The sequence below is a fragment of the Malania oleifera genome, chromosome 12, assembly GCF_029873635.1.
Source record: "Malania oleifera isolate guangnan ecotype guangnan chromosome 12, ASM2987363v1, whole genome shotgun sequence".
NCBI lineage: Eukaryota > Viridiplantae > Streptophyta > Magnoliopsida > Santalales > Ximeniaceae > Malania > Malania oleifera.
In genome coordinates, this window is record NC_080428.1 from 45,216,751 (window position 1) to 45,243,964 (window position 27,214).

At 36.2% G+C, this 27,214-nt stretch overlaps 1 protein-coding gene across 1 annotated transcript; it reads left to right on the plus strand.

Annotated features, from left to right (window-relative positions):
• The first annotated feature begins 391 nt into the window (after positions 1–391).
• On the plus strand, positions 392–14,617 carry LOC131144851 (seipin-2-like). The gene is made up of 2 exons (XM_058093757.1): positions 392–1,663; positions 13,798–14,617. The coding sequence occupies exons 1-2, from the start codon at positions 545–547 to the stop codon at positions 14,284–14,286; spliced, it is 1,608 nt and encodes a 535-aa protein (XP_057949740.1). The 5' UTR covers positions 392–544; the 3' UTR covers positions 14,287–14,617.
• The last annotated feature ends 12,597 nt before the right edge of the window (positions 14,618–27,214 follow it).

Below are 27,214 nucleotides of genomic sequence, written 5' to 3' on the forward strand. Positions count from 1 at the left end.
TAAAAGCTATACAATAAATAATTTAATGAAAAAAATTATTTTTAAATATAAAAATCTTGTCAATGAATTGTCAAAAAAACTGAAAATATAGAATTTAATTTTTAATTTTTTTTAAATAATTAAAAATTAAGAAACAAAATAAAAAAAGTCACAATATAAACAAACATATTTTATGATCTATTTTTTTATTACCTGGAAACACAAAATTTACACTTTGCAGAGACAGGCCCTGGCAGTCTGGCACGTTCGTGCGGCGAGACGGAAGAAATAGAACACGTAGACCTACATATCTCTCTCCTCGTCTCTCCTTTTGCCACATGTATCACGTGACTTGCCCGTGATGTCCAGCCTTTCGTAATTTTGTTTTTTGTTTTTTGTTTTTTGTTTTTTGTTTTTGTTTTTGTTTTTGTTTTTGTTTTTTTGTTTTTGTTTTTCTGTTTCCCTCTTCTTTGTCCACTTGTTCCCAACCAGACGGAACCGCAGCTCTCCTCTCCGGGAGCTTCCGATTTCGTCCTGATGAAACCCTAATCTTTGGTGCTCTCCAATGGACGAACTTAAGCCGAAACCGGAAGACGTCGACGTTTTCGTCGACGCTCTTGACGAGTTCCCCTCCGATGATTCTACCAGCAGTCTCGAATCAACTGAATCGACAGTTTCTCAGCTCGAAGATGAACCCTTCAAACCCGAGCAGCCGACGGAATTCACCAATGTAACGGGACTCCGGCGCCGGCAATCGTTTTCGCAGCCCGTAGGCCACGTAATACCCGACAAGGATCTGAAAGACTCGAACATCCAAGCTGAATATCCCTCGAGTTCGGAAGTTGATCGAATTCTTGGAACCGTGATAGCATCTGCAGAGAGAAGGTATAAACTTTACCGTAAATCGAGGGAAAATGAGAAAACAATTCAAGAACCTGAGCCGGCTCGTGTCCAATTTGCCTCAAGTGGTAGCGTTGGTGAGAGAAATGACGAGAAGTCAACAAGTGCTTCCGTGAATAAGGACCCCGTTGATGACTCTATTTCGGTGGATTCGCTCGTGGAAGTTGAGGGGCATTCATCAAGTTTTCTTGTTTCTATAGCTGGACTGGTAACAAAATTCATTGGGTTTCAGTTTAATCTCTTTGTTACCCTTTTCACATTTCCTGTATCGTCTCTGTATTATTCTTTTGCATTCATCGTGGATCCGTTTGGAACAACGAGGCGGGGAAGAGAGTATTTGGTCGGCAAGTTGACGAGAATATTGGGTGTTGCTTTTAAGATTGTTCGTTCTGTTTTATACAAATGGGCAAAAGAGTACGGATCATTTCTGAAGCTGACGCTGCGATTCAGCTGGGGACTATTTTGGTCGGCATATGTTTGTATAATTTTGATTGGTTTGCTGGTGTCATCGTTTTTAATGAGCGGGTTAACCATGCGGTTCTTGGTAGAGGAGCCGCTTCAGAGAAAGGAGACATTGTATTTTGATTACACCATGGATAGTCCGGTTGCATTTGTTCCAATCACATTGTGTCCTAGCGTCTCTTGTGGTGTGAATTGTAAGGACGAAATTGAATTTGGGAAGGGGGGCGAGATGCGGGTTATACATCCTCATCAGAAATTTCAGGCCACTGTTTCACTGACATTACCTGAGTCCGACTACAACAGAAATCTTGGTATTTTCCAGGTGCATCTTTGGATTATTTACTCTTCTTTTACGCTAGTGTTTAATTGGTTTTTGACTTTTTCTACCTTTTATTTTGAGATTCAAATGATAATGTTGTTTGTGTTTTCCTTCATTCTTGCAATGCACGGTTCTCAGTGCCCACCATAAAGTCATAATCCTCCACTAAACCAGCCATAACAAAACTTCAATTGTTACACTTCCCAGCAACTGCTTCAATGACCAGATCCTTGATTTCCGAGCACAGATTTTATAGCTTTTTCTTGGAGTGTATTATATATTATTTTGCTTTTATGCTGATAAGATTGATCTTCAAGCATATTTTCTTCCTTAGACAACTGGTGGTGAGGTTTAGCAAAAAGAAGTAAGATCTTTCATTCAGCTTATAGAGAGCAATATGGTCCTAGAGAGATGATCTGATGGCTGCTTGGATAGTGCATCATAGAGTGTAAAGTCGTTCAATCAAAAACATTGATATGATAATTGTGTGGGAGACTCACGTTGCACAAAAGCTTATGTCAAGATTTGGCATTGTGCCCTGTCTTTTTCTAGCAGTTGGAGAATTTACTGGGTTAACGTAGGAATTAGAATGAGATATCCCAATGGGTGTTGTTCACTAACAATAAAGCTTCAGTTAATGAAATTTGAAGGAATACTAAAAGCTTTAAGAGTTTATGATAAAGATGACTAGAACACGATATAAAATTAGTGTAATGAACAGATACGTATTTCTGTGGGGGGCATAAAAAACAAGAAAAAAGAGAGATTTGACACTGCTTTTGTGTGGAATAGTAACATTATATTCTGTTTTGATCTCAATCTCTTTTGGGTTAATAAAGATTCCCATTCCTCTTAGCACAACCTGTTGACAATTCATTAGCCGGTTTCTCCAATATGAAGAATAGAATTTAAATCATGCTTGTTCTTAGCGGAAATGTGGTGATTATAAGCCAGAGACATTTTATAATTTATTTGGAGCAGATTAAGGATGTGCTGTACCTGGCTTGACCTATGAGGAGATGTGCGACAAGGATTTGGTTTCCTTCTGGTTGGGACTTATGTATGCTTAAAATCAACATGTTTATTGTCTAAATTGTCCTTGTTTTTGCGACTCTTCTAGTTCATCACCCAAGTGTGGTAGACAAGGAAGTTGGATTTGTTGGATGCAGTTGGCTAGTAGTTAAACCACAATATAAATGTCATAACCCACCATTAATCAAGCTAGATGCCTCTCTTATTAAAATTTTAACAATGCCCCTTCCACTATATTTAATCAGCTCATACATCAGAAGGAAGATTGCAAATAATAATATCTATACTTATATTTAAAAGTGAGGCTGGTTGGTTCTTTGAGTGACATCTTGGGTATGGTGGTGGATCTGGAGTGGGTTTGGCTTGCTTGGTCATGTTGATCCATGTTTCTTTTCTATTGGCCTGTTTTTGTTGTCTATATTTGTTTCCCTTACACAAATGCCTTGTGTGTGTTTGTGTGTGGATACCTGTGTTTGGGTGAGATGGGAGGGAAGGGCATGTGGGGAGGGGTGAATTGTAACATGTTAGGTTGAGATTGCTGTAGCTGTGGCTGTCTACTATGCAAGGTGATTTGGGAGATACCACTGAACTGCAGCAATGATGGCAGTGATCTTAGGGTTCATCTGCTCCTGCATACAATTTGAGGATTTGACTGCAGAATGCCTTCAAGTTGCGTTTGTTATCTTCTTGGTTTGCTTGGTTCCAAGAGCAGCCACAATTCTTGTAATTGTTTGTTGCTCTTTTGTTTTTGTTGCAGATTATCTTTTGTTTATTTTTTAAAATTCTTCCTAGGATGGAGACAATGGGGTTATGGGGAAAGGGGTGGTCAATGTGATAATTTAAGAAAAAGATCAAGCAGTTAATTGCAAGATTCCTGTTGGGTTGTGGGGATATTATTGGAGAAGTGTTGTTGTCGGTGGGTGGGTTATGAGGAGCTACTGCAGATGTCGTGTTGTTTTTGTGACTAACAAATCTTGCGTAATAATATGCATGCATGTAATATGTGCCAGTCATCTTGTAATTTTAATTGGTCTATTTATTAATTTTGGATGGAAAATTTGACATAATGACATTAGACTAGTGAGAGATACTATAATTTTGTGGCTCGTTAAGAAAGAGATGGATGTGAGATTCAGGATGAGGTTTATGATGCTGCTTTCATTTGGAAGAATTCTTATTGTCATAAGCTTGCATTGTTTTGCTCTCCATCTCCTTTGAGTGAGTAGAGTTCAATGTCTCTTATCATTAGTATTTTGAAGACGATTTGCTAACAGATATTGGGTCGTCCGCCTTTATGTTAAATTTAAATTTAATTATCATGGTTGCTTTGGAGGAAGTGTGTGGCGGTTAGTGTTGGGGAAATTTTGATGCAAGATCATCTGACAACTTAATTCTCAATTCAATTTTTTTATAGGCTTACAATGCTTGGAAGATAAGGAAACAAATTTAGAAAACCTGTATAGAATAAACACTAGTTTTCTAACTGATAATATCCTAAAATCTTACATTCTAAGTAATAATACCCGAGATTCTTGAAGATATGCTCCTTTAATTACCTTAAATGGGGAAAAAAAAAATGATAACTGAATTAAAATTGTGGAGATAAAAAATATGTTTTCTATACCTTAAATCTCATGACCAATGAGGAGCCATGTGGCTGTCCTGTTGCTTGGACTTGGACATGCAAAAAAAAAAAAAAAATAAATCTGGAGTCTTCTTCTTGAGGATTGTTTCTTGCATAATTTTATATGCTAAGTGGCATTGGCAAGGAAGTTGGATCTCTTGGGCATTAAGGTTATTGTTTTGGTGGTTGAGTTTGGTGCTCGTTTCTCTTTGGGGGCATTGCTCTAGTGGAGGGGTGAACTATTTGCTAAATTTAGTTCTAGTCCACTTGTTTTATGTTTCAATTATTGAGAGTTGCACTCGTGAGATTATATGTTGTTTTCATATAGCTATGTTGCTCCTTTTTATGCCACAAAAGTCAAAAAATTTATGCAGAAGGCCTATTTTGAAAATGACAAAAATAATCCCAAGACGGAGAAACTTTGGTTAAAAATGGTGAATTTCTTTCATGATTTACCTTTTTCAGGGTATAGGGGTAAAAAAACTAAAATGAAACTAGGATATAAAATCATAAATTATTGGCTCTTTATGAAGTTAGGAGAAGCAGGAAGTGGCATCACCTATCTCTAGAGGTTGGTGTTTTTGTATTCTTCCTTTTCACATAGAACTTTGTATTTATGCTATGTGATTCCTGAGAATTTTCACAAATGAATAATCAAACTTCAACCAAATCCATTGGATTAAGAATTCATAGCTTGAATTTCCATGTATGGATGTACAAGATTAAGAAATCTTGTTAAAAGGTTTCCTTTTCTCCTCTTTTATTATTAAAGATCCTTGTAGAAGGGTGTTTTTGATTGTTTGCAACAAAGGCAAGCAAGATTGAATGATTTGATTCAAGTTGAAGGGGCTATAGGCAAAGAAATGGGCAAAGCGGGTCTAAGGTGCAGGTGGGGGATGGGGTTTGGAGTTGAGGTGCTAAGAACATTATTGCTTGTGGTGTTAAAATGAGAGTATGATGAAAGGTATTGGAGTTGGCACGAGTGAGACTATTGTTTTTTGTGATTTCAAGAATATGGATGATTATTTAACTTGTCTTTAGAGGACGATATAGGTGGGAATGTTATATTGACAGGTCATAAATAAATCTGTTTACAAGGTATTAATTTCTCTTCTATATGAACATGTGGAGAACTAATATAAGGTGATTCCCTAAGTGGGATCATAATTTTGCATATGTGTAGTTTATTTAGTCCTGTTGTTTGTGGAGGATTATTAATTTTTTTGTTATCCGAAAATTCCATCACTAGTGCGTGGGGATGTTAAAAGTTAGTGTTATATGTGACTGCAGAAAGTGTTGAATAATGGGTAAAATGGAAGACCTCATCAGCTTATCTTAATGATAGGCCCCTCCCTCTATTTATAATATATGCCAAGTACATGACCATAATATCCTTACTAACTCACACTTTCTAACATAACAGTAAGACACACTAATAATGCTAAATGAACAAAATAACCTTTAAGACTGCCCCTTAAGCTGGAACATAGATATATGCTCCGAACATGTTACAAATGAATTTAAGATGAGCAGCACAACGCAAGGATTTAGTGAATAAATCAGCATGCTGCAAATTAAAACTTCACATGAGTGGTTGTAATGAACTTCTGCCCAAGTTTCTCTCGAACAAAGTGCAATCAACTTCAATGTGTTTTGTCTACTCATGGAAGATTGGGTTGGAGGCAATATGAATAGCAACTTGGTTATCACACATCAACTCCATATACCATGAATGTGAAAACCCAATTCTTCCAACATGTTTCTCCACCAAAAAAGTTCACACATAGTGTGAGCCATGACCCTATGCTCTAACTCAACACTTAATCTAGCCACCACAGTTTGTTTGTTACTCTTCCAAGTAACCAAATTACCCCTAACAAAGATACAATAGTCGATTTTGGATCTTTTGCCGAAAGGTGATTCGGCCCAATTTGCATTTGTATATCCTTGAATATTAGTGTAACCTTGATCTTAATATAAGAGACCTCTCCTAGGTGTACTTTTGAGATATCACAAGATGCAAACTATTGCATCTTAGTGACTTGTTCTTAAAGAATCAAGACATTGACTCACAACACTTGTTGCGAAAGATATATATGGTCAATTGATTGTGAGGTAATCCAACTTTCCAGCAAGTCTCTAGTATTGTTCTAGGTTGAGCCACAAATCACATATATTTTACACTAACATATTGTTGGGATCCATGGGTGTGTCAATAGGTTTGGATCCTGACAGCTCAGTTTCATCTGGAAGATAAAAAACGTACTTCCTTTGTGACAAGACAATTCCTACACGAGATCTCAGTATTTTTATATCCAAATAGTACTCCAATGGTCCCAAATTTTCGGTCTAAAATTTAGCCTGTTGGAAATGTTTTAGGCCCTAGATACCTTGATCTAATTCACCAATAAGCACAATATCATCCACATACATCATAAATGGAATCCTATCAGATGGAGTATAAGTGTATGACGATAAAATACAAAGTGATCTACTGCACATCGTTGGATGCTAAACTAAAGTACTATAGCATTGAATTGACTAAACCAAGCTCTAGGGGACTACTTTAAACCATATAATGATATCTTGAGCCAACACACTAAGCTCGACTCCCCCTGAGCAACAAGGTTGCTCCATATAGATGGCCTTTTGAAGATTACCATGTAGGGAAAAAGTATTCACATCTAATTGATGTAGTGGCTAATGATAAGTAGTGGCTAAGGAGATGAACAAACGTATTGAGGCAAGTTTGGTGACCTAAGAGAATGTGTTCAAATAATTCAAGCCATACACCTGAGTATCTTTTTGCAACAAGTCGGGTCTTCAAATGACCTATGGAACTAGTTGGATTAACTTTCACATTGTGCACTTAGTGACAACTTATCAGGAGGAAGAGGTACCAAATCCCAATTATGATTATCATGAAGTGCACGCATCTCTCCAACTACTTAGTCCTCCACCTAGAATGGGATAGGCCTTCAGAAAGTATTTTTGGAAGAGAAGATAGAGTACTAACAAAATAGTAATATGACGTGACAAAAAATTACAATAGACAAAATTAGAGTTTGTGTTGGGTACAAGTGCATTTTCCTTTCCAAACAACTATAGGAGGCTCTAGACGCTAGAGGAGGCTCTCGTCCCTTGAGTCGCTGTGTGTATGCCTAAAATATGGATGATCCAAGTGATGTGAAGGAATCAAATAAGACGAAGATGTAGGAGACCGAACATAGATAATATGTTAGGATCTAGAAGGCTAGGCAAAGGAAGAGACTCACCCAGGATAACAAAACTCAAGGACTTAGAATATATGGCATGGAATCGAAAAGGCGACATCAACAGAGACAAAATTGTTGTAAAATAGTGCTATATTATTGATATCCCTTCTAAGTATATAAATAGCCTAGAAAAAGTACATTTGCTAGCACGAGGATCCAACTTGTCCGTTCTTGGACTTGACTGATTGATAAAAGATGCAAATGAATATCAAGTAAGTGGAAACAAAAAGGAGCCTTAAGGAAGATCGCTAAATATGGGATTTAAACTCTAAGGATAGAGGATGATATTTTGTGGATGAGAGAGCAATAAGTGAACATGACATCACTCCAAAAAACTTTGGAGACATTCATTTGATACCAAGGTCTTAAATTTCAATTTCGAATCAAATTACAAAGCTCTAAAAGTACGGAAATTTCTATGGAACGATTTCAATGTAAATTTCAATTTTGATTTGAAAAAATAACAGAAGTTAGTAATAAAGCAAAATTCTTTGTGAAACTTTAGAAATGGTTAACATACATATAATGTAAGTTTTAGGACAAATATATTACAAATTAAATGCATCTATGTTGTCTATGAGGTGGAAAAGTTGTAATATTGTATGTGTATCAAATGTATTTAAACATATTCAGTTAATACAAATGAAATTCATAAATCATTTAAATATTATTTATTGTATAAATAATGATAATTTAGACATGAATGGTTAAATAAGGTTGTTTTTTCATATAATTTCAACAGCACTTGTAATAATCTTTTGTTTCAATAAAAATAAATAAAATAAATTAAGAGAAAATTTTCATTTCACTCCTAAATCTCTTATTTGAATTTCATAGAAATTTCTTTGCATATTTAAAATTTTAACAAGTTTCACTGAAATTTTGAGATTTTGATAAATTTTGAATGATTCGTTGGGATTTCGATGGAAATTATGCAAGATGGAAATCGACTGCCATTTTGATTTTGAGGGTGACAGAAATTGGAAATTTCAATGAAAATTTTGACAATTTCTTGGAAATTTAAGACCATGTTTGATAGAAGAGGTTCCTAGTGATTTCAAGAGTGTGTCTATTTTTATGCTTTGCAACTCCATATTATTGTAGAGTTTGGAGACAAGATTGATGGATCATACTAGAGTTAAGTCATGTAGGGTAATGAATTGGGTTTTTAGGTACTTAGCATTATTGCTACGAAGTATTCTGATTGGCATATCAAACTATGTCCTTATTTGATAATAGAATGCACAACAAATATTTGTTAACTCATAATGATCTTTCATTAAATGCAATGAAGTCATCTTGGAGTAGTTGTCAGCAAATGTAACAAAGTATTGAAACCTCAACTTTGAACGTAACATGACCAAAACCCCAAGTATTGGAATGGACTAACATTAAAGGACTAGCTGCCCATTTGTTGACTTGAGAAGCAAAGGGAGCATGGTGAATCGATGATGTTTTCCCAATTGACAATACTCGCACTCAAGATTAGATACAAAACTCAAACTAGGAACTAGCGGTTTCAACTAGTCCAAGGATGGATGACAAAGGTGACAATAGATTTGAAATGGCGTAGCAGCAACTGTGTAGGCAATGTGAAGGCAATGGGAGGAGTAAGTGACTCAAAGTAGTACGGTCCACAAGCTTCACATCCTGTGCCAATTGCTTTCGTTGTCTTCAAATCCTAAATAACTACAGAAGCAGGAAAGAAGGTTATGGAACAATTTAGTGACTTTATAATCTTAGTAACATAAATAAGATTCAAAGGGGGTTTGGGAATGCACAAAGTAGAAGAGAGAGAGATGGAGGGAGTAGGATTTGTTGTTCCTATCCTCTTAACTATAGTAGTGGACCCATTAGCAATGGTAACTTGAGGAAGATTTTAAGAATACTGGAAGGCAAAAAAGAAGTTGGTTACACTTGTCATATGGTCAATGGCACTAGAGTGACCCAAGGACTAGTGAGAAAGATACCGAATGACATACAGATTATAGGATTACCTTTTGAGGCAAAAGATGCAATATGATGTGATGCTTGTTGGGATGCCTGATACAGTAGAACTTTGAATACTCATCCTTTGAGGCAGTTATAGTACGTAGTTTATTCAAACAAGTGATTGACAAGGGAAACATTTGGGATTTTCAGACTCCATCCCAACACACAACCTCAATAAAGCAAAAAATCAGAAATGTGCACATCCTTTTGGAATTCATGGACTCCATCCCAATGCACAACTTTCAACAACTGGAGCAGACCACAAGCACATGACAAACAAGATAAAACCGAATGACAAACATGTCAAATATCACTATTTCAGGCCTCAATGAACTCAATAATCATTGATAACAACTTTGGGCATTCCAAACAATCATTCCCGAAATGCTGCTCATGATCAACTAAAAAAAGTGATATATTTGGACAAAAACATGACAAAAAACTTGATATTATGGTGTAGGGGAGGATTCAAGACATTCAAGTGGAAATCAAAACAAAATGGCTGCTAAAAAACGTTTTCATGCATTGGCGTGTGTAGTGGGAGCTACCAGCTTTCAGCTAGGGCGTGGGGGATCCTCTGGCTGTGAAATTTTGCTAGCTAGCAGATTGGCAGGTTCTATGGCATGTTATATGGTTGGTTTTGCAAAATATGATGTATCTATTTGGAGATGTTTGGTTCGTGACATCTTTCAAGAGTTTTAAGAATGTGGTGCCTATGGCATCTCATTCCCCATTTGTTTGAGCATGGTAAGATGACATGGTGGCATGTTCACATTCCTAAGAAGGTAAGGATTCCCATGGAACATGGGCATCCTATTTGAGTGTCCCTCCGCGGGTAAGTTTCAAGGGAATCCCATTCCCATGGGAATCCTACTCTTTGGATTAAATTGTCTCACTATGTTGGCTTCTAGACATGCTCCTATAATATAATATAATCACAGTATATTATCATATTAAAAATAGTAAATTATTGAAAGTGTTAATTTTATGTTAATTGACATTTGTTAATTTATTAAGTAAAAGTAATATTATTAATAGTTAATATTTAGAAACTATATTGTCCTCAAATATTTTTTTTAATCTATTATTAAGTGTCAAATGTTTTAAATTCATAATTGTTGAAACACGAATTCTTAGTAGGTTTTTGTGTTGAAAATACAGCTGTTCTTCATATATTTGTTACACACATGTCAACAGTATAATAATCATCTTTTTAGAATACCTTCCAGGAATGTGTTAAATCAAACATTGGCATAGGAATCTTGTGTACATTCCTAAAATCTTACAATGTGAACCAAATAAAAATATTCCCATGAAGTAGGCATCCTAGTTCCAAGAATCAGACTCGTGGGAATGTCATTCCATGGGAATTTCTTTTATGCTGCAAACCAAACACCCCCTTGAGATTTTGAAGAGGACAGCTACATTCAGGATTTTTTGGTGACTGCAGTGTTTTTCAGCAACTCCTGAACCTGCATCTGGTCTTTGGTGATGCTGATGATCCTTCTACAGCAGCCGGTTTGCATGGGATTGTGATGTTTAGGGTTTGGTTTGGCAGTGGTTATGCAATTAGGGTTTACGTCAGATCTTGCTCTGATATCATGTTGAATAATTGGGCAAAATGGAAGATCTTATCTCAATGATAGGTCTCTTCCTTGTTCATGTCAAGTACATTCCAATGACTATAATACCTTTGCTAACTCAAACATACTAACGTAACACTAGCACATGCTAATAATGCTAAATGACCAAAATAACCATTAACAGAAAGCATTACGTTTTTGCAAGCTGCAATATTCTATTGCATAGTGGGACATCATATTATATGGTTCTAGAGAAAGGAGAGTCTTAAGAGAAATTCTTCACTTTTGTAGTGATTTACTAGTATCCCACTTATATAAAAAATATAGATCATGTTTAGTTTGCAGAATGCTTATTCCTAGGAATAGGATAAAATAAAGTGAAAATGAAATAAAAATTGTATAGCAATATAATGACTTACAAGAAAGTTACTCCTGCAAAAGCTTGTGTTATTCCATCCTATATAGAATAGGATGGAAAATATACATTCTCCTGGTCAAATTTTGGAGTAGTGATTCCTTGTTAATTCCATGTTGTGAATTAATAAAAAATGTTGTATTTTTATTTTCTTTTAATTATGAAAACATATTTTTCTTTGTAAGCTATCAAATCTCTGTATTCATTTACATCAAAGGGCTAGATCAAACGTTATCTTGTTGCATTTCTCCATTGTCAGGTGGCTAAGTGGGTTTGAACCTATCTATTCGCAGGGATATTTTTTTTTTTTAATGGGACATTGGTACTACCATGGACTCCTGATGCTTTTTTCTTCTTGTTGAGATATGAAACCTCCCTTATTCTTCTCGTCTCTCTCGCAACATGCCAATGGCTGCGGTAGGAGATGAATCAAGGGGCTGCAAATGTTCAATCCAGATCAAAGGGAAGGCCTTCATCTGAGATTGGATGAAGTGGGTGAGCTTTTCACTCTTTTCATTCTTGAACACAACTGGATGTGTAATAGGTGGGTGAAGTTGTCTCCAGTTGCTGCTAATTGGTTCTCTATGGGGTTTCATAGTTTCTTGTAAGATTGCATAGGGGTTTTTGAAGCTTTCTTGTTGGAAGTGCGAGATATTGGATGGCAATTCCTACAACAAAGGTAAAAAAATTTTTGGAGTTATTGCTTGGGTGGAAAGGAAAGAGGTTTTTGGTATTCCAGGTGGGCCAGAAGCTTCAGTGCTGGAGGTCAAGGTGAGAAGCAGATTGGTAGTGACTTGCGTTCAAGGTGGTTTGTAAATCTGGGGACAGCAAGGATGGCAAAGGAAATAATAAGGCTGAGAATATGAAGGTCTAGAGGTGTCGTTCAAAGGGGCCAGGTAAGAAGGGATGTTTTCTTAATTAATCGAATGAACTCAAACCAACAGGGCTGCAAATTCTTAAGAAGAGATTCTACATGGAATTTTTTATTGAAAAATATTAACTGCCCTAAGGCAGTCTTGGAGAAAGAAAGAAAAAATCATATTGATAAGGAGAAGAATTGGGAAGATATTTTGGATAGTGACAGTGAGTATGACAGTGATTTTGCCTCTGATTGTGGCTTATTGTGGATGAATTAGGACACTGACTATTTTGAAGTTCTTGGGGATATTTCAAGGAGGTTAATGTGAAGGATGTAGATGCTCAAATTTTAGTGGACGAGATAGGATTGTGGTTGGCTGATCCGAAGTTCGTTTTGGATGGTGATAAAAGGAAAGTTAACAAAGGACTGTGAATTAGCATAGTTACGGAGTTCTTGTTAATTATGATGGGAAGGGCTTAAAGAGGGGTTTTCTTATTTACAGATTGTTAGTTTTTGATTTTGATTCTTTCGTTTTTTCATTTCTTGTTCTGAAGATCTCGCCTGTAATTTCTCTCATTGTTCTTAATATATTTCTTTGGCAACCGAGGAAAAAACATCATCATTTTCTCATATCTGCTAGTTGAATTTTTCCAGAACTTAAAATTCGTTATTGCCAAATTCTCATTGTTATTGTTAACTAGTTTTAAGCATAACTTGACAATGTTTCAATGTCACAAGCCTGGAATTGGAGGGTTCCACAATTTTGATAGAGAATCACAAACCCTAGCTGTTTTATTTTTTAGGACAAAAGACACTTTGCCTCCCTGAGGTTTTAACAAAAGGCAGGGACCCCCTCTGAGGTTTCAAAAATTCCATTGACCTCCCTTGAGGTTTCAAAAATGGCATAGACTTCCCCAGAGGTTTGCCAAAAAGACACAAACCTCCCCTCAAAAGATCCTAAGATTTGTAAAAAAGACACAAACCTCCCTTCAGAAGATTTGTCTTTTTGCAAAACACAAGGGGAGGTTTGTGTGCTTTTGGCAAATCTCTGGGGAGGTCCTTAGAATTCTCGAAACCTCATGGGTGGTCCTTGGGGAATTTTTGAAACCTCAGAGGAGATCACTCTTTCTTTTTGCCAAATCTCAGAAGAGGTCAATGTCTTTTGCCTTTTGTTTTTATTTTATTTTTAGTGGTATATTATATTTTTTTCTTTTTGATCCTGTTTAATTTTGTTGTGGATAGCTATGACTGAAATTTGTGTTCATTGTAGTTCTATTCTTTTCTATACCTTACATCTCAATGCCTCGTAATGAAAGACATTGACACTCATCTGTTGTATTTGTTTATTCGGGTAAAGGTCAGGGTGGACTGCTTATCAGCTAACGGTGTTGTCCTAGCCTCTTCAAGACATCCATGCATGTTGCCATTCAGAAGTGAGCCGATCCGCCTTTTGTTGACTTCACTGAAGGTTGTTCCTCTTCTTGCTGGCTACCTATCAGAGTCCCATACTATGAATCTCAAAATCAGAGATTTCACTGAAGGGAATGTTCCGACAGCCTGCGTGAGGGTGATGCTTGAACAACGGGCGGAGTACCGCCCTGGTGCTGGCATCCCAGAAATGTATGCTGCATCACTGTTGCTGGAGTCAGATCTTCCTCTGCTCAAAAGAATTCTGTGGAATTGGAAGAGTACAATATTTATATGGATTGGCATGACATACTTCACAATGGGTTTGATATTTACCCTACTCTGCTGTACGCCTATGCTTATTCCAAGAACGAAGCCAAGGGAGGGTTCTACTGGCAATAGTCGCTCTCAGAGTGCTGTTCCAGGGGACATGCCATGATGGATTTCTGCAGATATGGTTATCACAGAAAGCAAAATGGATTCCCGTGTAGCTGCAGCTGTAGCTGTGGTGAATAAATTCCAAGAGATTCAGTCATGTTTACTGTGATATGCTGCTGAAATTTTCGTGTATTGCCAGTTGTATATGTTGGAACTGCGGTGTATACGCTGTCATAATTAAGCCTGGTTTATTGGTTTGTTTTCAAAAGAGGATGTAAAGAATAATTTTTATGTTGTTCCTGCCAGTGTGTGCCAATGAACGGCGTGTAGATTGGGTTGCTGTTTTAAAGGCCAAGCTTGTTTCAGAAAGAGTAACAGCATTGCTCTTTTCATGTTCTGTTGTGTGGTTGTGGAGGTTTATCCTGAGGTTTCTTTTGGACTCTTGTTCATGTGGAGGCTAGGGTTGGTTTGAGATACAGTTTGTATTTTCTGTAGTTTGTTTACAAAATCTACCTTAGTTCAAATCAGGTTTCAGAAACAATAATTTAAATAAAATATTCTTTTCTCAATGTGAATCAATCCGAAAGGCATTCTCTTAGTTGTCAATTGACCGGAAATCAGATTCATCCAACTGGGTTCCTCTATGGAGTTTGAGAAACATTATTTTTCGGCTCTCAAGAAACTATTATTATTTTCCGGGTTTCAAAAAACTTCGAATTTAGTTTTGGTTATCGCTCGAAATATAGTGTAAGAAGCTAGATTCTTAATCAAATTGAGCTTTCCATACTTTATTTTCATTTCCTTGCACCGTTCTGCGCACAAACTCAATATGGTTAGGAAGTAGAAACCTTAGGTGGTAAGAACATGTAAAATTTAAATCCAAAGTTAAACCAATATTGGGGGGTTACTATTCTAAAATTAAGGCTGCAAACGAATTAAGTCGTTAGTGGCTCGAAAGCTCGATTCGATAAGAACTCATTCATTATGTAAATGAGTGATGTTGAAATTCAATTTTTGACTTATTTATTAAATGAGTCGAGTCTAAACATGAATGGACTTGACTCGTTTTGACTCATGAGCGGTTTGATTATATGATCGATTTGAATTTGTTTAATGCATTTGAATTAGAACCATTTGAGTTAGTTTAACAAGATTGAATTCATAAATTGTAAGAGGCTAAAATGTATGAACTATTTGTACATAGGATTATTTTAATTCAAATTCCATAACCTTAATTTAGTGATAAATTTGATGCTTAATACCAATAGACTAACTTTGTGAGGCAAAAAAAAACTAACATAGTATTAGTTAGAGTCCTTTTTAACCTTTTTTCCTAGCAAATTCTTTCAAAAGAATCAAACTACTAGCAAGCATCTCGATAAACTCAACCCAATGAGGGCTCGTGAGCATGTTCATCTGCATAATAAACAAAATTGAGCTAGTAGATTAAAGTTTGGTCTAAACTTAGCTCGAGTTTGAGCATGATAAATTTAATGAACAAGTTTGAATGAGGCAAAGTTTAATTTGACTCAACTCATTTCTATCTCTCGAAAATGCTCATAATTCTCTCTTAACATACATGCTAATAATTTGATTGGACCCATTCTTATAATGTGTGTGGAGGTATGCTAGTATAATTAGACGGAGTAACTTTTTACATTGTCAAAAATCAAGACATATGAAATTATCTTTGTTGTTACCAAAAATTGGCTAGAGAACATGAGCTCATCTTTGACCGTGGCCACTTGCAAGTAATTAAACAAGAGAGGATTGGAGGATTTTGGGTGTACTTAGGGGGATTGCTTCAATGCTTAAGTCGGGAGGATAAGATAATTTCAACAGTTTGAATAAATGAGAATAAGATCAAATGAGATTCTCCACGTCTTCCTAGAGTGCCCCCTTTTATAGTAGTGGAGGCATGCCTATATTAAATTGAGTATTTATGAGTCATTTATTTTGATGGTAGGAAGTTATACTTTAATTTATGAATATTTATATTGAAATGGTGGTTTCTTAATTTTAATCTCTAATTAGTATGCCCTATTAATCTTGGCTATATTAATTACACCCCTCCCTTTTACTCTTTATTTTTTGATCATATTTTCTCAACTTGAGAATACTTTGAGATATCTAACCCATGTGGACAATTTTGGCTACATTTTAACCATTTGGATGACTTGGACTCATTTTGATGTGTTTAGGCTCATTCGACCAAATTCAATTCGTTTTTTGGTGAGTCATGCTCACTTTTTGTTGCCTCATGAGTTGTATTCATCAAATGGGCATCCTTGGGCCTTATAAGCGGTGCTTATCAGATGGGTCATTTTTGGTGAGTTGTGCTCACTTCTTATTGCTTCATGAACTGTGCTCATTAACCGAGCATCTTTAGGTCTCATGAGCAGTGCTTAATAGATGGACCATTTTTGGTGAGCCGTGCTCGCTTCTTGTTGCCTTATGAGCTATGCTCATCAGGTGGACATCTTTAAGCCTCATGAGTGGTACTCATCAGATGTGTCATTTTTGGTGAGTCGTGCTCACTTCTTATTGCCTTATGAACTGTGCTCATCAGATGGACCATTTTTGGTGAGTCGTGCTCATCTTTTGCTACCTCATGAGCTGTGCTCATCAAGTGAGCATCTTTTTCTTTTCTTTTTTTATTTTTTATTTTTATAGGGTCTGATACATTCATAGCTGCCTGCTATGACATTGTCACCTTTCCTTTAGATGTTGTTTCTACTTATGTGGCCTCTGGATCATATGATCATTTTTTTGTCGTAGGATCATGGTAAACATATCTTCCACCCCCTTTTGAAAAGTTAAGAATTCGTTTAGAGGCACACTTTGCGATGAATTGTCTAGATTGGGGCGATTTATCCCTAAAAACAAGCTTTGATTTGGAGTTAAACAACGTGACCATGGTTAAAGATAAGAATCTTCTCAATTTCCCATAAACGGTACCAACTTTTGTTAATAAATAAGAGAGGCTTGGAACCTGGAGGACCCGAGGTGTACTCTGGGGGATTCCAATTATACCTAAATTAGGGAGTGTGGGAGGATAAGATTATTCCAACAGTAAGCATATATGAGAATAAGATCCAATGAGATTCTTAGCCTCTTCCCAAAGTGTCCCATTTATAGTACATATTTTTTTTGGGGGGGGGGGAATGCCTATATTAAATGTAGTATTTATGGGTCACTTATTTTGATGATAGGAGGTTATAATTTAATTTATGGATATTTATATTGGAGAATAATGAAGGTTTCTTAATTTTGGTTTGTGATTAATATGCCATATTAATCTTGGCTATATCAATCTTGAAGAAAATTCTACATGAAGCCTACCAATGAAGGTAATTATACTTATTTTTTTTACTAAATAAAAATTCAAGAGGTTTATGAATTTCAGTCATAAAAAGCTGAAACATAAACTTTAATGTTCAGCTATAAATTTATAATGCCCCAAAATTGAAAAATATATACCAAAGCATATATATGTATATATATATATATATATGTATGTATGTATGTATATATGTATATGTATATATGTATATTCTAATTAAATTAAAGTACTTATAAGAGTATAAAGGGGAAATTTTTATGGTTCTCAAAGCGATAAAAATTTAAATACCAAAATTATCTTTCATTATGTATTCATAAAAATAGAAATTCCACAAATATCCCAAAAGGTAAAAGGCCACCCTTCCCATCCCTAAAACTCTATCATTGTTTGTACATTTCCCATTTTATTTTGTTTATTTTTTTTTAATTTTTTTTTACAAAAACCCAAACTTTCTTAATAGCCATCACTCATGGCGGAGGAAAACCATGGTTAAAAATAAGCCACAAGGGATTTACAAATAACTAACAAAACTAGCCCAGACACCAAAACCACAACAAGCCTAACAAAACCTGAATCATTTAACCAATGAAAACAAACTAAACATGGCCAAAAGAATTTCAAAACAAACAAATACAAACAAAAAACAAGATACTTGCAAACTGAAGACAAATACCTACAAAACAAAAACTCGATGAAAACATAGAAAAGCCAAAAGATGACAATTAAAGACGAAGATTTGGAATACTCATCTTATCCATACGAATTAGACCTCTCATTTTACTCGACAATTCATCACCTACAAAATATCTCCTCGTGTTGCCTCCCTCACCTTGATAGGCCAAGTAATTTGCCACCTCATTACCTTCTCTATATTGGTGCTTTATAGAGAATTAAAGGCCTTGTAGCTCCTCCTCTAACAATTCCCAAAAGTCTCATAAGTACCAGAAAGAGCAAATTCTAGATGTGATCCATCCCACCACCAATTCCGAGTCACTTTCAATACAAAATTCTGATATCCCAACTCTTTATAGAACCAAACACTACTAGTAAGAGCCTGCAACTCCGCTCCATTATTATTACGTGACTCAATTTTTTAAGAGAAAGCGACCTTAATATTACTTGATGAGTTGCGGATGATACCACCACCACCACAAGACCTCGGATTTCCTCTACAAGAACCATCTATATTTAGCTTCAAACAACCTACAGGAGGTTTTTTCCATACTACTTTTCGAGGATTTCTAACCTTCGGAGTTATCGTTTTCACTCGAAACTCTTCCAATAAATTCTTATCAATAGCAGGCAGGGAATCCTTCACGCTTTATGCAATTTTTGTGGGCCAAAATCTTATCGATAACCAAACTGTGTTTCCTAACTCATACTTATCTTCCACGCGGGCTTTACAATGTCTGAGCCAAAGTCTCTAAGAAATTATAGTAGGTAATAAACCGATGATAGTACCTTTTTGGGTTGACTTTTTGGTACATTTGAACCATCTACTAATTTTCACCTTTTAAGGTTCATCATCAAAATTTAGAATTCTCAAGACAGACGCAACTCTCTTCCAAATGATACTTGCGATGGATCCCGTACTCAAAACATGATTGAGAAATTCCTCCTTTTTATTCACGCAACAGTTGCCACAAGAGACCATATCAACTCCAAGTTTTTGCACTCTCTCATTTACAGGAAGACATTGAAACATGACTTTTCACATACACATGGATACTTTCTTAGGTAATAGTTTATGCCAGACCCACTCCATCCGTGGGTATTGCTCCCCTTTATTTCTAACCACCTCCCAAGCCGAGGTAGTTGAAAATTTTTCATTAATGGAAGACTTCCAAATAAACACATCAGGCCCTACTTTGTGCTTGATAGACGACAAAAAAATCTCATTCGATTTGTTCAGATTCATGAAGGCTTCTCCTCTTCTTTTCTCTGACCTTCTAATCTAGTAATTCCCATGTCTACCAATTTTTTTATTTTATTATTATTTTAAAATACCTAAAATATCTCTCTCTCTCTCTCTCTCTCTCTCTCTCTCTCTCTCTCTCTCTCTCTCTCTGCCTTAAAATCATGGGCTTTCTTCTTCTTCTTCTTCTTCTTCTTAATGTTTGATACAAGAATTTACTAAAATCATGGGAATTAAACAATAATAATAATAATAATAATAATAATAATAATCACTCTGCTATTCTGTGTTTACGAGCTAGGTTTGTGCATTGAAAGATATATGACTCTAACTTAGGAAGAGTGTCTGTAATTATTTCTTGACTCAAGTAATTAATGGGATTTTTTTTTCCATGAAACATATCACCTTTTTATATTAGTTTAAAGGTTTTCATTTTTTTTGAAGAGCAGTTAGGTGTCTCCAAGTTGAGTCCAGCAACTGCTTGGACTATTACCTACAGTTCAAATAAGCTACTGAATTCAACACGCATACATAGATAAATCAAAATTGTACTCTTGTAAATGATTGAAGGTAAGAATGACTCAAGTTGTAAAAAGAACCAACTAAACTTTTTGAAAATCGAAGATTGACAAGGAGTGAGGTGACTTGTGGAACAAGTTCTTAAAACACCATGTAGTTTTTAATCGCACTCCTTTTACGGTTTTAGGTGGTTTGACTCCTTATGAAAAGCTACATGGTGTTCCACCCACTTATACCCACCTGCGTGTCTTTGGGTGCATATGTTATGCCTCTACTCATTTACTCAACTCTTCCAAATTTGATCCCTAGGCCAATTCACATGTTCTCCTTGGCTATCCTTATTGTCAAAAAGGATATTGCCTTTATGATCTTGCCACACATAAAACTTTCATTTCTCATGATGTTATTTTTTATTAAGACCATTTTCATTTTAGCTCTCCGCCTTCTCCCATTGATCCTGTCCTTCCTTGTCCCATATCTATTCCTAATACTTTGGCTGATCTTCCCACACCCACTTTATCTCCTTCTTCCACTTCTCCACCCCCTTCACCACCACCTCTTGTGCCTGGAAGATCTAGTTGGTCTACCCATGCTCCAGACTATTTATGAGATTTTTGTGTTGGACAGGTACTACCATATCGTCCCGCCTAATCTTTTGAATTGGCTATGGTCCACTCTCTAGGTAAAACTCATCCTCTTGCTCATTATCTTTCCTATATAGTCATCTATCCCCATCTCATCATGCCTTCACTACATCCATTTTTATTGCAAAAGAACCCAACTCTTTCTTACAGGCCATGGACGATCTCAAATGATGTACTGTCATGCGTGAAGAGGTTGATGCCCTAGAACTGAACCGTACCTGGACCTTGACAGCACTTCCTCTTAGTAAGTGCCCTATTGGCTGTAAATGGGTATACAAGATCAAATACCATGCTGATGGTTCTGCGGAGCATTATAAGGCTCGTCTTGTTGCTAAGGGCTATAATCAACAAAAAGGTATTGATTATACCGAAACATTTCCTCCTATTGCAAAAATGGTCACTGTCTGCACTCTTCCTGCAATTGATGCTGCTCATAATTGACACCTTCACCAACTTGATGTCAACAATGCCTTTCTCCATGGTGATTTGGATGAAGAAGTATACATGCAGTTCCTTCCGAGATTCAGATGAAAGGGGGAGACTCGAGTCTGTAAACTCAACAAATCCTTATATGGTCTCAAACAAGCTTTGAGGCAATGGTATGCCAAACTATCGTCAACTCTCATTGATGCCGGATACAACCAATCCAAAGCAGACTACTCTCTTTTCATCCGATCTCAAGAAGGCCACTTTACTTATAACGCCTTAGAAAATTATATGCATAGAAGTGTGGAAAATAATAATAATAATAATAATAATAATAATAATAATAATAATAATAATAATAATAATAATAATAATAAATAATAAATAAAATATTAACTATTAATTATTAATTAATTAAATATTATTAAATTTGATTAATTAATTAAACATTGTTGAATTGAATTTATTAAATAATTAAAATGATATACACACATACCTATATACCTATATATATATATATATATATATATATATATATATTAAAAGGTAAACTTGAAGGAAAAATTTCCTTTAGGAAGAAGGAAGCAGAATGCTTCCCCTCTGGCTTCTCACGCACTCTCTCTCTCTCTCTCTCTCTCTCTCTCTCTCTCTCTCTCTCTCTCTCTCTCTCACCTCCTCTCCCTCTCTCTTCAATTTCTCAGCAAATATTCGGTCAGTCGAAAAATCAAAAAATAGCATTGGGTTCCTAGTTCCGCCACCGACATTTCTATCAGAGTGGATTTGTCATAGGAGCAGCGTAGGCACCATTCCTAGGGTAAGGTAATTTTTTCCTATTTTCTCAATTTCTCCTTAAATCTTCAGCCAAATCAGTGATCGGGCACCATCACGGGGTCCTTTTGTCATAGGAGCAGCATAGTCGCGATCGTCGTCATTTTGGTTGGAGTAAATTTTCAATTTAGGTTTCCTTGGCACCTTTTCAAAGCGAGAGTGAGATTTGAGGAATTAAGTAAATTGGTTATATTTGAAGGTATAAATATTTATTTTGAATTTATGGGCCTACGAAATATTTAAACAATATTTTATATAGGGTTGATTTAATAGAATTAGGATTCTTGATTCAGCGCATGGATAAGCGTTGCAGGGGGTAATTTCGGGACCCTGCGGGCATAGTTTAGGATAACCAAGGTAATTTGATTATTTTGGAGTTTAACAATTTATTTAGATTATTGGAAGCTTAGGAAATGTTTTATGAAAATTACGTTGGAATCCTGTTGAATGTTCTGGGGAAATGGAAATAGTAGATTTTGTGTTGGAAATGTCACAGGTTCAGAATTGAACTGTGTGGGTATCTCAGTAAGTTAGGTAAGGGAATAAATTAAGTCAGTATTTTTCATGGAAATATTTACTATTTTATAGCATTTTATTCTAGGAAATTATGTATAACATAGAATTATATTTGAAAAATTTACTGCGATTAATAGGAGATTGGTTTAATACATTTAATCAGGGAAAATGATTTCAGTGCAGATTTTATGAATAGAACATGATTTACTTTTGTTTGGCATGGGTATAGAATTTTATGATTTTATGTAATGGCAAAATGCTATGTTTTCAGAATAAGCATGCTATCACTATTTCAGGAAATTGTTAAAAACAATACAGAAATATGTTTAAAGTATATTATAATGCAGCGGCGCAAGAGCCGTAATTTATATGATACGACGCAATGACCGTAATTTATATGAAATGGCACAAGGGCCATAATTTATATGATATGATATGCCGGCACAAGGGTTGTGATGTATGATATGCTGTTTTCATGAAATTATTATTATGTCAGATATTATGATGAAACCGTTATGTTTAGCATATGAAACATAGTATATGATATCAGAACCCTGATAACTTAGTTTAGTTTAGTTTTCAGGAGCATGATACCGTAGCTATATATATGCAGATTATGATAGTGCAACCACATGATCAGAGTGTGGTAAGGTGGTAGTCGATGTGGCTTTAGTGTAGTTTGGAGATGTTCCCCTGGCAGTTTAGACCAGGTGGGGCAGACCCATCGTACTTACAGATCAGTGTTTTTAATCTAGTATGGTCGGCCAGTCATTGCTAGGTCCCACCTTCGGGCTGCACAACTCAGTCATATGGGGGTAATGCATGACACCAACTAACTATCCATCTTGGGATTTATTTCACATATTATATAGTTGTATAAGATGATTTACACATATAGAGATATAACATGACATGTATGTTACTTTTAAATATGTTTATTCAGTAAATTAATAGAAAATTTTCAAAGATATGATTTATATACAGTATATGCTTGTGACATATGAAAATATCCATGTTGCCACACATTGATATTAGTTTATTTCCCTTACTGAGTGGTGTCTCACCCCAGGTATATAAACATTTCAGGAAATCCACGTAGAGGAGCAGTTATAGCTCCACGACAGTAGAGTCTGACTGAGCTACCCTGTCGTAAGGGTGAGTTGTTGAGCTAAGGCTGGATTTATCTTTGGGAAGTGACCTTAGGCTACTTTTGGTCTTTCATGGATGATTGTATATATATAACAGTTTTAGTAGGACTCTGGTATTGTGGTTGGTTGTATGATATGTTTGTAAATTACGTTTCCTACTGCTTAGGTATTAGAGTTGTATTTCAAGTATATCTTTGGTATGCATGGGTCCAGGTTGATAATGTTTTAATAGCTGAACATTATAACATGATTAATATACTAAATGATATTATGAAAAAAAAAAAATATTATTATGGTAAAATAGGTAGGTCATTACAGTTTGGTATCAGAGCCTAGGTTGTTAGGTTATATAGACTTTAGAGTACTAGGGAAACAATACCAGAGTATAGGAATGGATTTCGATGAGAGTAGGAGATGGGTAGATTGAAATATAAGTAAGTTATTTTTAGAGGATGAGATTAGGAATTTGAGGTTCTATCTTGTGGCCTGGAGGCAGGAGTTTTGTGGTTGTTTCTGTGTTTTTCCTATGGTGACGATTTCAGGAAAACCATGGATACTATTGCTGGTTCTTATTTCTGAGTGGTAGGATTTAATCCTAAATTGGGATTGAAGATGATAAAATGAATGGTCATACAAGATTATTTTTGGATCCTAGTGTGTTGAGTGTATTAGTGGTATTACGTAGCGTCGCCCAGCAGGTGATGGCAAAAATGACTAGGAGTTTAGGGGAATAGAGCTGTACGGTTGAGCAGTTCACACGTATGAAGCCCTGTTGTTTTTCGGAGGGGCCAAACCATTAGTGGTTGAGAATTGGGTTCAAGATATTGAGGACATGTTGGTAGTGCTCCTTGTATTAAGGAGCTGAAAGTGTCCTTTACTGCATTCAAGTTGACTAGGGAAGCAAATGCTGGTGGAGATCAGCGAGACTGGTAGAGGAGGAGAGACCTGAGCTTGTAACGGTGACCTAGAGCTGCTTCAGGGAATTGTTTTTCGAGCAATACTTTCCTGTTACAGTTAGAAATGTGAAGGCGGCAGAGTTTTGTATTTGAAGCAGGGGCATATGATGGTACAACAGCATGCAGCTAGATTTATTGAGCTGTTCTAGTTTGCCCCACACTTAGTGCCAGATAAGGAAAGAAGGCAAGAAAGTTTGGGGAGGGCCTGATTTAGGGATTTTATGAGCAGGTTGTAGGTTTCCAGGCCCAGACTTTTTCGGAGATAGTTGATAGAGTCATTGTGATTGAGAGTGGCCTATAGAGAGGTACTGTGGCACAGAGTCAGAGGAAGAGGCCCGTGCCTCCAGATTTTTAGTTAGGGTTTAGCTGGGGGCTGTGGAGGAGGTAGGATAACAGAGGAGGTTAGAGACGGGGATGGGAGGTCAAGCGGTAAAAGATAGACTGATGACCCCTCCTTGTCTCAGATACTATAGGAGACACCCGGGAGAGTGCCGAGTAAGGGAGGTTGTTTATTATCGGTGTTACCAGCCTGGGCATATTTTGAGAATTTTTCAGGCACCTCCTGCGATAGTGGCTGCTCATCGACCATATAGAGGAGGCTATTAGGCACCTCGACGAGGACAATAGATGAATACTGCTCTGGTGCAAGTTTATGCACTGACGCTAGGAGATACTGAGGTGGTAGGAGACATGGTGACAGGTAGTAAAGTTATAATTTCAGTTAAAGTTATTGTTTTATGTGATTTAGAAGCAATGTGTTCGTTTATTTCTTGGGAATATATCAGACTGTGTAAGATGGGAACTTAATTGTTAGACATCAAATTATTTGTAGCCACACCAATAGGAACACTGGTAAAATGTAAAATGGTGTTTAAGGATGGTCCAATGGATATTCAGGGAAGGATATTGTCTACTGGTCTTATAGTGCTTTATAGGCACTGATTTATTTTAATCTTGGCAATGGACTGACTAGCTGTCAGTTAGGCCAGTATTAACTATTATGAGAAAGAGGTAGTGTTTGGACCTCCAAGAGGACATGAGTATAGATTTGTGAGGCCATGTGTGTGCGCACCACCACAGTTGTTATCCGCCATTCAAGCGAGGAGGTTGTTGCTGGAGGGTGGTTGTCAGGGATTTGTGGCCTATGTGAAGGAAGTATTAGAAGGAGAGTTGAGGGTTGAGGATATCCCAGTAGTGAGGGATTTTCCTGATATATTTCCTGAGGATTTGCTGGGACTTCCTCTTGAACGTGGGGTAGAATTTGCACTAATTTGGTTCCGAGGACAGAGTCCATTTCGAAGGCACCATATAGAATGGCACCGATAGAGCTGAAAAAAAAAAATGAAAGAACAGTTGCAAAAATTGTTAGATAAGGGGTTTATCGGGCCCAACGTGTCACCCTAAGGAGTGCTAATATTGTTTATGAGGAAGGAAGATGGGTCGATGAGAGTGTGCATCGACTACATATTTTCATATTTCCATAAGTCGACCAAAATAGTGAGGACAGTGTAATCCTAAAATTAAGATGCCCATAAAAATATAAGATACTAAGTGGGTAACAATTTGAATTCTATGTTCTGTGAAAATTCTTTATTACCTGGGAAGTGATGTTGTCACCATAAGCTGAAAACAAACCTGAGAATAAGATGTCATGGGCATCACATTGCTAAGTCTTCCGAAGGATTCTATGAATCAAATAACACCTAATAGAATCATTGTTATAAACTTACCTAGAAGAAAAATCATAATGATACTCAGATCTTTAACAATCTGCTATCTAGAAGGAAAACCATGTATGCTAGAACGTGGAGTTTTATTTTTTCGCTTTATCCGAGCGAATCCTACTTAGCAATGGGACGACAATTTAACTGCTTAGACATCGGCTCGGTTAGGATTTAGCTTGTATACAGCTTCATGTGAAATCTTCGGTAGTAATTTGCAGTTGATTATGGCTTTTGAAGCCATCTTCAGAATCTAATCCTTCTACCATTAGCAACTCTCTAGTGCAAATGAATGTCTCTCTTTTTCCTTCTTGGTCCATTTCACACAAGATTTATGCTGCCAAAAAATGTCCAATCATTGATCATAGCTGACTAAACAACTTCATTTGTATTGTGTTTTATATCGAAAAACCAAGACACGTGTTTATTGCATATTTGTCTAGACACCAGAGCAAGATTATGGTTGGCTTGAAGTCAGTATACTAGGACTTAAACTTACTATAGTTGCGATCCATGTTTTTCATTGAGGATATTTTCCAACTATGTTTTGATATTCAATGTGTGCCACCATAGGTTAGAAGTTGAGTCTTAAAAACTATTTGAAGCAAGAAAAAATATCTAGGAACCAAATTTGGTAGGAAAATGATACCTTACCTTGATTTAAATGCGTAAGCCTGTTCAGTAGTTTGATATTGAAAGAAATTGGGTGATTAAGATTCTAGGGACTGTCTGGAAGTTCATATAATTTTTACTCAAATGAATTATAAAGTTATGATGGGAGTTTTGAAGTGCTTTTATACATTTGATGTGATAAACAAATGATTATAAATCCTGATTTGAGATGTTTCAACAGTATGGTCCTTGATGAGCATAAGTCATCATTGCAAGTTCTCTATACAAAGATGAGGCTAACCATTGGTGGTTATCTATTAATCATACACCTAGTTGTTTTTTTTTTTTTCTTTTTTAAAAA

Coding starts and splice junctions, on each gene's coding strand:
- LOC131144851 (XM_058093757.1), top strand. CDS start 545: ATGGACGAACTTAAGCCGAAACCGGAAGACGTCGACGTTTTCGTCGAC. Junction 1,664..13,797: donor GAAATCTTGGTATTTTCCAG/GTGCATCTTTGG, acceptor ATTCGGGTAAAG/GTCAGGGTGGACTGCTTATC.